The following is a 14,077-nucleotide window of genomic DNA, read 5'->3' on the forward strand; positions in this document are numbered from 1 at the left end:
ATCCAATTGCGCCGAGAGGCATTTGAGCGACGCCCGTTGGTGACGCCCCTTTGGAAATGATTTGTCTATGAAGCTTTGCCAGACCATAACTCAGTTACTACTGAGAATGGTCTGGTTTTAACCAGGCTATATGCCTTCAGGTTCGGTGTTAAAATTGCCAATCTAATCGCTAAGTGGACCAGTCCTAAATCGGACCAAACGAAGCAAACTACAAGTGTGAACACACCCTAAGAGCTTGGCTGAAGGGCAGCGGTGATGCAAGGCAAGGTTTTTATTCCGTCACATCGCATTGTGTTTGTGTCCCAATCCAGCCCACAAAACACCGGTCAACATGCCTCCATAACCAAACATAATGTTAAAAATGAAATATTTTGAAGTTGTTACCACTTCCGAGTACTAGGGTACTTGTGTCCATCCCCAGTCAAAACACTTACTACTACCAGTTACTTGACTCAACATGCTAATGTCAATCAACAGCCTCATCTGCAGCCAAAGCTTTAGAGGTAAGTCCTATTTATTCGGGTTCCTTTGTTTCCTCGTCTCTGGTGTGGTTGAAGACTTCACAATGAGTTATTTCTTTTGTAGAGGAGAAGGACGTGATATACAATCTCTGCTTATCACTGTGGCTTAGCAGCGGTCGCAAACGTGCGACTTCTGAACGCTCGCAGCAGTGCACACTGGGAGATCAAAAGGAAGGATAAATTGCGGCCAGTGCCGACCAGACAGCCGTCAGAAGAACGCGGTGGGCTTTATGTTTACACGATGGAATTGCTTGTGTGTGTGTTGTGTTGTTTTAATGCTCTCACGCCGCTGGCCACATTAGTGTGTCGGATAATTGCGTTTTCTGAGATGAATAATTCAGCAGCAGGGTGTTTGTCAGGCCTAGGAGTGTGTGTCTCACCGAAGTGGCAAGGTAAGATTTCATCAAGTGCAGGATGTCTGTCAAAACACGTTTGCTCCCTTGCCGCTGTTGTCAGTTCTCTTTTTCCCCCCTTCTTTTCTCCACTGTGGAGTTTTTGATGGCTCCCTGAGATGCCTATCACATCTCTCATTCTTTCCCTCTCTCTCCATCTTCTGGCCTATCCGTCTCCTGCTGTTTCTCACTCCCTCCCTCTCCTCCCAGATCCTCCCACTTTCATCATTTCTCCTATTCCTTCACCCATTTGCTCACTCCGCATCAACCGCACAGACTTTCAACCTTCCTTTTTTCCACACAAATTATTGTTTTATATTCAAGGCACTCTTCCAATTCCGAAATAAACAAACCTGACGCAAATGTTAAGATGGCAAGGGCTTCCATAGTCTCAGACGTCACTTTCGTGGAGTGCCAACGGACTGTTCACTGCCCATTTTAAGCATGTTGCACACAAAATGGAGCTCTTGCAAAATCCAATCTGATTAGCTTTGCACAATTTCCGGGAGTTTGTGTACACAGGTTTCTTATTGAACAAAGCCCTGTTTACAAGTTCACAGACTTCTTCAATGGCCCACGTCCAAAGAACAACTTGTTGGTAGATTTGCCAAAGATTGTGATGTACGACAGTGCTATGTCCCATTTCAAATGACACAAACTAAAATAGTGAATCCTGGATGCTTCACGTCATCTAAGTGGGCAAATCTAAAAGCCCCAATATACTTTCTCCGGTTAATCAGAAGTCTCAAGAGATCAATTTGGAATAAGCTGCAATGTCGACAATAGTTTATGCTGGTAAAAGTCTTACTACATGAGACTAATACTATATTCCAAAGCCTAGTCTGCTGCCTGACTGCCTATATAGGCAGCTACATTGTAAGGCAGCATTATAAACAAAATGGAACCTAGTAAGTGACCTTGTTAGGGGTTCCTATTATTCTTCTTCTTTCTTCTTCTTCTGGAAGTCTATGGCAGTCCATAGAAACGTTTGCGGGAACGTTATGAAATTTGGCACACATATAGAGGACAGTCTGAACTTTAACCACATCAATTTTGGAGTCTCTAGCTTAATTCCTGTAGTGCCACCAACTGTCTAAACTTTCACTCACGTTTGTGCTAATCACTTTTGAACCGTAAGGGATAGAAACTGAGTTCTATTTTCCTCCGCCCCCTTGGCTCAAGACGATTTTCCATCATGAAAAGTTTTCCACCATTTAGAATTTTTCAATTGAACCAGATCATCTTTGGACCATGCCGACCAAAAGTTATGGAATTCAAGTTGATTTGTCAAACCACTTTCAAATAATGTGCAAACGAATTCGAAGAAGAACATGCCACACTGGACGTGAGGCTTTATCTCTATATCTTTAACGCATTCTGGCCAAACTTGGTATGACGATCTGCACAGTTTCAGAGCAGTTCAATCTAGTGGTCAGGAGATCAGAAAATTAATATCTTTTTGCTTATAATAGCGGTTTAGCCAAAAATCACAATTCTGGTTTCTTTAGATTCGGTGCTAGCCTAGAAATCTAGACGCACACTAGCGGCAACAAATCTAATTTGCCACGAGTGTAGTCTAGCAACTCTCGGTAGACCTGCGAGCTGGAAAAACCAAACTCTGGTCAGGCCAATCACATCTTGTATAGAGTCGGTGGGCGGGCTTAACATAATGACGGCACGTCATGGCAGAGTTGCGGCGGTTCCGCGTGCTACTCGTAAACAAAGAAGCTGGCAAACGACGGCCTTTCGAATCGGCTTTGGCCATTCCCATATCGCCATTTTGAATTTTTACGTAAAATGCTATATTTTATGAACGCATTGGCGTATCGTTACGAAACTAGGTATGTGTTTTTGGCACCATGCCCTGAAGGTACTCAAAAAGTTTTGGGGCAGTGCCACCTTGTGTTTAAAAGTTATAAAGAAATGTCCGAAAATGTGCCTATTGTAATGAAACTGGTCTTAATAGATTCCATGGTTCATGACGAGAGCATAAATACCAATTTTAGTCTGCCGAACTTCCTGTCTGCCATTTAGATTTTCTTTAAAAATCTACTTTTTCAAACTCTGATTTTCACCAAATTCAAATTTTCAGACCGTGCCAACAAAAAGTTATGGATTCCATGTCAAAGTAAACGTGTCCCCTTATGCAAAGACTTTAAATTAGGACTAAGGGCCTGTTTACACCAAGGATGATAACTATAATGATAACCGATCTTTCGAATATTCCAATCTATTATGACCTCTGACCTGTAAAGTTGTCAGAATAATAATCATACGCTGTTTGTTAATTGGCCAGAGGAGAACTGGCACCCCGACTGAGCCTGGTTTCTCCCAAGATTTATTTTTCTCCATTAGGTCACCTGATGGGGTTTTGGTTTTCTTGCCGCTGTCGCCTCTGGCTTGGCTTGCTCAGTTGGGGACACTAAATTGTTCAACTAAATATCCAAATAAATCTAATTATTAAACTAAATTAGCCATATAAACTAAATTACTGATCTAAAGCAAACACTGTCACTGTATGATAATTGAAATGAACTGAACATCACCGTTTTCTCCAGAATGGCTAGACGGCTGAATAAAATTATGCTGCATTATTTTCCTGTTTAACACTGTGAAGCTGCTTTGAAACAATCTGCATTGTTAAAAGCGCTATATAAATAAAGTTGACTTGACTTGACTATAACGATAAAGATATAGTTCTAAATCGTGACATGATATCTGGAAGGGATATTTGATCAAACCATCAAAACATGAGGAAAATATTTTTGATTTGTAAAAGATTTTAAATATGAGGGAAGAACAATACAATAACATTTGTTAAGGTATTTATCTGAAAAAAGTAAAATAGCTACAGCTACAGGTTTTATTTTACTGTGCAAAAACAATCATAGAAAAACAACAAGGAAAAAGCATACAACATAATCAGTTATTAATATGTTGCTGGTTATTTTATGTGTTCATAATTTCTTTGTATGACAGCCTAGCCAAAAACGGTCAATACAATTTGCCATGTTTTAATGCATTAATAAAATTGACTCCAAGCACAACTACATGCTTACAAAATTGTTTAAAAACACATTTTTAATAATATTTCAATAAAGGGTGAAGAAGTCAATTTTCCTAGGCCGGGCATCACTTTTGGCCACCAATGTAGTTATCGTTATAGTTATCTTTATAGTTATTGTTCTTGGTGTGAACGGCCCTTAAGACTGACCCAAAATGGGTCAAATTTGTGAGTCTCAATCTACCTGTCAGGAGCAGCAAACAAAGCAACAACTCAGTTGTTTAAAGATCAGTAATCTCATGAGTATATGACACTGAGCATGACACACACCACTTTGAGTGGCACATGACCTATAATTGCACTCCACTAACACCAGCCCAGACTCCAGAACACTCCAAGGACATCGCTTCATCGATTCCGGCACAACAGCCTCTTTGGAGTTCACTGGTTCAGCCTCCTTCTCTCGCTTCTCTTTCTCTTTTTCTCTAAAGGGCGAGGGCCGGCCGGGGGCATCAAAGCTCATTTTTCTGCGGTTCCCTCAGGACTGGACTTCGGCTGTGAGCAAAGGTTAAAGCTGACGCCCCTATCAATAAGTCACTGCCTCTGCCAGCCCGCATTTGACGCTCGCACTTTCGTAAAATGTCTGCAATTCCCTAGACGCCTGGAAGGCTAATCGCATGCATGCAGATAAATGAAAATAAAGAAGAGATCCCTCAACACGTTAGACGTTAGCATTGCTTGTGCAACTATGTCCAATTCCGCTCTACTTTCTCTCACATTGTCATTATGCTAATTTGAGGTTAATTGTGTCATGTCTTTAAATATCAAAAAGCATAAGTTAAGTACTTGGCTGTGTCGATTTATTAGACTGTGTCACTCATTCTTTTGATTTAGAACTTCCCCGGTGATACGTTAATGGTCTGACACTGTGATTGGCTCACATGACAACCTTCCCATATCATCATATTAAACCGCCACGCTCTCTCTCTCTCTCTCTCTCTCTCTCTCACATCTACAAAATAGCATCAATAACCGTCCGCTGTCCTCTCTCTCTCCACTTTATTTGCAATAACTGTCAGCGGTGGAGCGATGCTTTTGTAATCTGATTTTTATGAACATACTTGTATGGATTATTGAGATCCTTTAATGCCTGAACCGGGTGCGTTGAAAAGCTAAAGCCTCCTGAATGTTAATGCGACAATAAGAGTAATGAAGCATCCAACAGTTTATCTCTTCCCTCTCTTTCTCTCTTCCCACCCCTGTCGTTCGGATGTCTTAAACTCCAAATTTTAAGGGGGAGTTGATGAGAAACGAGGTGGAGTGGGAGAGTTTGTGAAAGTGTGTCTTCATGATGGTGTCTTTAATCAAATCTTCCCTGAGTCAGAGAAAGGAAGTCAGCGCTCATCTCCACTTACTCTCTTACCCCAAAAATCAATACGTTAAGGGAACATTTTGCAAACATTATGGGAACATTCTCCGAACGTTCTGAAACAAGTAGTAAATGTTATTTAAATAATGTTCGACGAACTAAAACATTTCAGAAAAAAAATTCCATGAATGATGTATAAATAATTTTTTTGTGCTAACATTATTAAAGACTTTGAACTTTGAACGAACGTTCTATTAACGTTACTGGAAGAGCGTTTGTTCATAACTTTGCAGAAAACAGAATAGGGGCAATAGTCAGGAAACACAAATTATATTTGTACACAAAAATATTTCCCATGCATATCCAGACCTGGATAGTACTAAAATCAGATCCCATATTTTATCACACTGTGTAGGAACCCTGTAAGTGCGCAGGATGAACTTTACTGATGCTGTAAACAGCCGGTCATTGAGACAGCCAATGGGAACCTTCCACTCTGACTGAATAAAGAAGCATCTTTATAGACTGTCGACCAAGAAAAAAATCTGCATACAAATGTCAAGGCAGCCCGGAGTTCATTTGCACTCCTGAATTATCTATTATGGAAATAATAATGACTTCAAAATGAGTTGGAGCGGGTGGCAGCTGCCTCTATGGCACACATGTGACCTAAATAGGCCCGAGGCAGGGAAGGAGTTGAAGAGGCCATTTCATGGTGCTATATGAACTCTGTGTGATATCGAGAGACCGTTTTACTGTGGCCATTGTTAAGCCATTTTAAGATGGTTGCACATTTAGGTGTGTGTGTGTGTGTGTGTGTGTGTGTGTGGGAGTGAGAGTGTGTGACTCACCACTTCGCGGGGCAGGAAAGTGTCCTCTTGTCTGACGATGAGAAGACCTACAGTGCCTCCCATGGGAGTCGAGCGCAACAGAGCCACAACCTCCTCCTGAGTCTTACCATTCAGATCCACTCCACTGACCTATACACACACACAAGAGCAAAATATTGGTCTTAACAATTATACATACATATACATATATATAATTTTGTCTGTATACATTATGTAAACCATATGCACTCAAAATCGATTAATCACATCTTACATAAAAGTTTGTGTGTGTGTGTATATATATATACACATATGTAAACAAACTTTTAAGTTATTCATTTGACAGCACTAATAAGTTGAGAAAAAAATAAATAAATAAATAACATATATACACACACACACACACACACACACACACACACACACACACACACACACACACACACACAGTATATATGTATATATATATATATATATATATTTTTTAACTTAACTTATTAGTGCTGTCAAATCAATAACTTAAAAGTTTGTTTACATATATATATATATATATATATATATATATATAACAATATAAAAATTATATTTATATATAATAATTATATTATATATAATAATTTTTATATATAAATATTATTTTTATTTTATATTGTTATATTATTTATAAATATATATATATCAACTCTCATATATATAATATAACAATATACAAATAATATGTGTATATATATATATATATATATATATATATATATATATATATATATATATATATATATATATATATATATATATATATATATATATTTAGTTGTGCCCAGTAGCGTGCATCATGCTTGGGATGCAGATTCAGAAAGCCAGCCGTTCAATTTCTGGAGGTTTCATACTTTCGCGGACAAAATTTAACTCTCTGCCCGACCAGAGTGAGCCCAAGTGGGCTTAGACATCAGCCATTAAAGCCTTGGAGCTCAGCTCTCAAAGTGGCCAAAAATGCGGACCAGACTTCCAGGCAGCCGGCCGTTATCAAAGTCATGCCCGGGAACAGTGCATCATGCCTGGGATGCAGTTTCAGAAAGCTAGCCGGTCAATTCTTCAAGGTTTCATACTTCCAGAGATCCAATGCAGACGAAATTGAACTCTATGCCTGACCAGAGTCAGCCCAAGTGGGCTGAGACATCAGCCATTACGGCCCTGGAGCTCAGCTCTCAAAGCAGCCAAAAATTGTATTAGTTCCCAGGAACGGTGCATCATGCCTGGGATGCAGTTTCAGAAAGCCAGCCGGTTAATTCCTGGAGGTTTCAACAACTATTTTCTCTTTTTTTGACCTTTGAAAAAGTGTCATTTCTGTAGAATCTGATGTTATGGACGCTGATGCGAGTCATTTGAAAGGGTGTTTAATAAAGCAACAAATAAAACAAGGATTCTGTGTAATTATATTTGATCAAACATTTCAATTAATTGCAGTCACATTATTGTGACCATGACAACAGGGACTAGTCTTCATATTTCTATGGCAACATAAAGGCACCGGGTGAACCGACAGCACTCTGAAAGGCCTTGACTCCATTAAAGCGATGAATCAGGGTGTGTTAAGCCAAATGGATGACGTTCTGGCTCCACGGTAGCATCTGGCATGAGAGCCTGCAGGTGTCCTGCTCCATTTCTAAATGAAATGGCCATTGTTGATTGGCTGTCACTGTAAATCAGCCATCAGCCATAGTTCGTTTTTGTCCATTCTCTTTTATGAACATTATTTACTCTCCGAAACTAAAAATGAAAGTGCTTTTCACAAGGGAGAGAGGAAAACAATGGACATCTCACCTCCGATAGACCAAGCAGAATGGACTAAGGACGGAGGGAAATCCTCCGGAAAACACAGGGAACACAAGCAGCTCGTTGGTTTTTTTAACATAAGACACGCTCTATTTGATGCTGAAATGTCTCTACAGGAAGTTCAGGGTCATGTGATGTTTCTCACCTCTAGCAGCCGGTCTCCAGCTTTCAGGCGGCCGTCCTGGATGGCGGCTCCACGGGGGAGGATATTCTTCACATATATGGGGGCAGAACTGCCGATGGGCACGTCTCTGGAGGTGATGCTAAAACCCAACCCCTCCTGACCTAGAACGCAAAAATAACAAACAATACATCCGTAAATAGACTAAAAGTCTGTCTATAGACCAAACATACAGTTACAGTGAGGACAGAGCTTTTTTTTTACACCACATATTTTTAGAGTCATTTAAACTTTTCTTGAAAATGCTTTAAAAGACACCAACATCAACATAAAAAGATGATTATTAAATAAAGAATGTGATGTGAGGAAATGTGATGAAAAAGTGGCAAAAGTGGAGGATGATGCGAGTCATTTGAAAACTTGCATAATATTTTGGTGGATTCTTTTACCAAAAGATAATGCAAACAAATATATATTTTGTAACATTATAAATGTCTTTACTGTCATTTTTGATCAATTTAATGCATACTTGCTGAATAAAAACATTATTTCCGAATAAAATTGTACCCCCAAATTTTTGAGCAGTAGTGTTTTCAACATTGATAATAATCATAAATGTTTGTTGAGCATCAGATCCTCATATTAGAATGATTTGTGAAGGATCATGTGACACTGAAGACTGGAGTAATGATGATAAATTCAGCTTTGATCACAGGAATAAATTACACTTTACTATATATACACATAGAAAACAGTACTTTTAAATTGTAAAAAAATATATCACAATATTACTGTATTTATGATTGACAATGTTGATGTATCAATTTTCATTGTTTGGAATTCAGCACTCAATGTGAACATTCAGCTTATTAATTATTTTTGAGTTCCCATTTTCTAGAACACAATAAAAGATTTTTCGCAGAATGTCTGTGCTGCTCTTTTCCATATGAAATATAACAAACAACACCATAAAAGTAGTACATATTGCTTGTGCACTATATTTCAACGTCGTCTAAAGTCACATTATATTGTTGCGTCACGTTTCCACAAATATCTGAAGCAGCACAACTGTTTTCAACATTAATAATAATCATAAATGTTTCTTGAGCATCAGATCCTCATATTAGAATGATTTGTGAAGGATCATGTGACACTGAAGACTGGAGTAATGATGATAAATTCAGCTTTGATCACAGGAATAAATTACACTTTACTATATATTCACATAGAGAACTGCTGATTTACATTATAATAATATGTCACTATTTTTACAGTAGTTTTTGGTCAAATAAATGCAGCTTTGTTGAGTACAAGAGTCTTCTTTCAAAAATAAAGATTAATGGGTGATTTTATAATTAGAGGTACATTTGGGGTCCAATGACATTTTTTTCTGCTTTTTCCAAATTGTTATATTTTATAATTGTTATATTTAGTGTCATGGATCACAAGATGTTACAGATCATAACATCATAATCTTTTCTGTAAAAAAGTTTCTTAAATCATGATTTCTTGTCCGAATTATCATTGTGTAATCAAAATATGGTAACACGTTACAATAAGGTTTCATTAGTTAACATTAGTTAATGTATTAACTAACATGAACTAACCATGAGCAGTACATTTGTTACTCTATTTGTTCATCTTTGTTAACGTTCGTTAATAAAAATCCAGCTGTTCATGGTTTGTTCATGTTAGCTCACAGTGCATTAACTAATGCTAACAAGATTTTAATAAAGCATTAGTAAATGTTGAAATTAACAAAGATAAATAAATGCTTCATAAGGGCAGTTATATGAACTAATGAACCTTATTGTAAAGTGTTACCCAAAATATTTTAGTACTTTTGGTAATATTTCATATATTTTATTCAACCATTTTATTTCTCGTCGCTTCAAAACATTATTGTAGAACTGCTGTAGTGAGATGGACTTTTTAACGATGTCTTTAGTAGCTTTTATGGGTCTTGAGAGAGGAAATGTCATTGTGCCAATGGAGGCCTTTCTGAGCCATCGGATTTACACTAAAATATCTTCATTTGTGTTCCGAAGATGAACGAAGGTCTTACGGGTGTCGAACGACATGAGGGTAAGTCATTAATGACAGAATTTTCAGTTTTGGGGAACTAACCCTTTAAGCTTTTGAGTAGTCATTGGTCCTTGTTGCAAACATTTAGTCAATTCTATATTTGACACTGTCACTTGGATTGCATCTCGGCCACAGTAAAATTACAGTCCTGCTCCAGTCTACTGTATCTAATAACTAATCTGAATCCATCAGACGGGATATTTTTACGTCCGTAACGACACACGAGAAAAAAGTGTGTTCCATGTGTGCACAAATACAAATTACACAGGCAAAAGCCAAGCATATGGCAACACAGGCCACCCTAATTAAACGTTTCAAGCCCATCTGGGTGCTCTGCGTAACCGCAGTGTGATTTCAAATTTAGACACGTGTGTTTCAGCGGAACGCGCTTTACAAATGTAGCCGGGTAGTAACATTACATGCTCGGGTCGTCACGCCAGGTCCTCCCGAATGCATGCATTTGCTTTTCCTTATTGAAAAGAGGGGCCAACTCCCTCCGAACGCAGGCTTTGAAGGGTCTTGATGTGCACATGCATCAGGCAAATTGAGCTTTACAGCTTGCCACAGACGTTACTAAATCCTGGAAAATGTAGTTAGGGGCTCATACGCAGGGTATGCACAGCAATTTGCTCCCTGTCCACAAAATGACCTTTTTGGGAGTGCCAAATGAATACGAATAGGCAGATGTTGGAGAACCGGAGAGAAAAGAGTAATGGTCAGGACACTGAGGGATCAGTAAGGTTGACCTTATCATTTGAACAACGGCTGTAATGGTAAAAGAAAAGGCAGTGGGGGAGATAGAGACTGATAGGCCGGAGGAGGGCACACGTACTTTTATCTGGAGACACATTTGTAGCCCTCAGGACTGTCTCGCTCGCTTATATAATAACTGGGATGTGTCGTGCTCAAAAAAGGGAAACGTTTCAAGAGGTTAAATGGGATATTCCAGGAACAATGTGAGTCAAGCTCAATCAAAATATTAATTTCCACAAATTTATTTTGACCTCTATTTATTGAAAATGTGTGGTTGGAGTGAGGTGGGGTCACATTTAACATTCAATGCTTTTCCACCGTCGAGACAAACTTTCGTTGCTTAAAGGGTTAGTTCACCCAAAAATGAAAATTCTGTCATTAATTACTAACCCTCATGTCGTTCGACACCCGTCAGACCTCCGTTCATCTTCAGAACACAAATGAAGATATTTTAGTTTAAATCCGATCGCTCTGAAAGGCCTCCATTGGCACAATGCACGGTTCACTCTCAAGACCCTTAAAAGGCACTAAAGACGTCGTTACAAAGTCCATCTCACTACAGTGCTTCTACAATAACTTTATGAATCGGCGAGAAAAGTTTTTGTGCGCAAAAAACCCCCTAAATAACGACTTATATAGTGATGACGATTTCAAAACACGGCCTCATGAAGCTTCGAAGCGTTATGAATCAGTGAGTCGAATCATGATTCGGATCGCGTGTCAAACCGCCAAACTGCTGAAATTTGCCGATCCAAACAGCTGAATCGACTCACTGATTCATAAGCTTCGAAGCTTCATGATGCCGTGTTTTGAAATCGTCAGCACTATACAAGTCGTTATTTAGGGTTTTTTGCGCAAAAAAACTTTTCTCGCCGATTCATAAAGTTATTGTAGAACCACTGTAGTGAGATGGACTTTGTAACGACGTCTTTAGTGCCTTTTAAGGGTCTTGAGAGTGAACCGTGCATTGTGCCAATGGAGGCCTTTCTGAGCGATCAGATTTACACTAAAATATCTTCATTTGTGTCTGAAGATGAACGGAGGTCTGACGGGTGTCGAACGACATGAGGGTGAGTAATTAATGACAGAATTTTCATTTTTGGGTGAACTAACACTTTAATAAAATACGCTTTGTTAATTGTGATCGGCACTGTGACTGCCACTAAATTTGCCCAGGTTCAAGTGATGCAATGTCATTTACTCTACAGGACCCTTTAAATCAACAAAATATAATGAACTGAATAAGAGGCTAGTAGGTAAAAGTCACATTTTATACTAAAATTAATTTTCTATAATTGCGACTAGTTTATTTTCCGTAATTTTTTTCCCGTGCAAACAATACATGCATTTTACCAAATTCAGTGCATCTTGAACTTGTATTTTGTGTTGGATCTGGCAGGTTTGATCATGATCGGGGCGTGTCTGGGACGGGACTGGACACCCCCTGACATCTGACATCTGATTGGCCACCCCGGGTGCCACCTCAAAATGTGATTTGCTACTTTACTTCCATTTCACCTCCTGTTGAAAGCAACATTTATTTTTATGTATGGAGGTGCGGGACATTGTTAATTTATTAACGTTGAACATTAAGAGAATATTAACGTTAGTTGCAAAACACAGACGATTAAGAATAAATGGGGTCGCACTGTTCTGACTATTTATGTAGTCATTTAATTTAGATTTTATTTCATTGGTAAGGATGCATCATGTGACTTAGGTTAGCGGTCGTGGCGGCCATCTTAGTTTTCACTTCACAACAGTAGTGATGCAGCAGCAGATGTCTCTCTGATAAAAGTTATATTCTTCTGTTGTTTCATGCCAAAGAGGCCATCGTCTGTAAGTTTAATATCATCTATGTTAAAATAGGAGTATTTCATGGCATTTAACAACCCATTTGCCGTACATTTATCTAAGATGATTATCGTTATCTTTCTTTCATATATCAAGGCTAGATTGTTTTCTTTATTAAAACGTACTTTTATTCATACATAATACTTAATGTAAGTTTTGTGTTTGTATTATAGTTTCACAAAATTGACGTTGTGGAACTGAAGATTTCAAAGTAAAACACGAAAAGCAACTTCTTTGGTTTTGACTTTTTCTTCAACCCTCATCCTGTTTAGCTATCTGTCGAGGTGCAACCTATTTGCAGCAGGGACAGAATACGCACAGTCATGAGATGTTCAAAATCATGCCACAGAGTTTCCATTAAATGACATCTGTCTCAAATTGTTTGTTGTTAATGTATCTACATAATGACTTCACGCTACAGTCAGAGACATTTTTCTGTGTATTTAATAAAGTCTGTGCTTATGGAGTCTGTACTTTCGGTTTCCGTTTGAGCCGCTTTTACAGCAAAATACACCATTTTATTCTTGGTGAACTTTTATAGTGATTAGATTCCCAGTTTTACTCTGCCGCCTTGATCTTGAGACAGCGACGCGTGGCATTTCATCCATAGTGTGCACACAGAGAGCATGTGAATACTCAATTGCGTTCACTTTTGTGTCTTCTTGCGCTTGAACTGACAAATATATATACAAGCTAAATAGCCATCTTCGCGAATATCATAGTGAGCACAGTCGGCAATGTCTCAACTGAATGTAAACAGTTGAGAAAGAAATGTGTGTGTTATTGAACATTATGCCACAAACGCTTTTGATTGAGCTTAACTTGAACCCAGAACATTCCTTCAAACTCCCATGTTTCAAAGGAACGACGAGTCTAAGTGTTACTGGTCTGGGGTCAGTGGCTGTGCTGTTCTCTAAATGGTCTTTGTTTGTTTTGGTGCCGGGCTAAATGTTCCAAGACATACGGCCACAGCCAGGAGAAGTGAAGCCAGAGTCAATAACAGGCCTGCAAGGCTATCAAACGCCACCTGATGCCTCCTATAGGATAATTACTGGAATCAAACTTGCAGCCATTAGGACATTCAGTTGTTAACGGCTTACAATCAAGTAATTACAGAGATGGAACACTAATAGCACTAATTAATCACGGATGTGGCTAGGTCTCCATTCAGGTTTTTTTTGATAATGTGAGAGGAAGAGAATCTTTTTCACTGTGCCAAAATTTTGAATCTTTAATAAAAAAAAAGGAGGTTTAAAATCAAGCATATGACCGATGCGAGGCAGTACATGAAATTACAGCTTGAGGAAAAAATTAG

General features: G+C 38.6%; 1 protein-coding gene across 1 annotated transcript in view; it reads right to left on the minus strand.

Annotated features, from left to right (window-relative positions):
* Positions 1-14,077, minus strand: part of pard3aa (par-3 family cell polarity regulator alpha, a) — a 753,733-nt gene that overhangs the window by 351,687 nt on the left and 387,969 nt on the right. Inside the window, exons 9-10 of the mRNA XM_079805963.1 lie at positions 8,095-8,234; positions 6,138-6,266 (exon numbers count right to left, since the gene is read on the minus strand). Coding sequence (XP_079662089.1) covers positions 6,138-6,266; positions 8,095-8,234 — 269 coding nt within the window. The remainder of the gene's footprint in view (positions 1-6,137; positions 6,267-8,094; positions 8,235-14,077) is intronic.

This window comes from Gobio gobio, assembly GCF_949357685.1.
Source record: "Gobio gobio genome assembly, chromosome: 23".
NCBI lineage: Eukaryota > Metazoa > Chordata > Actinopteri > Cypriniformes > Gobionidae > Gobio > Gobio gobio.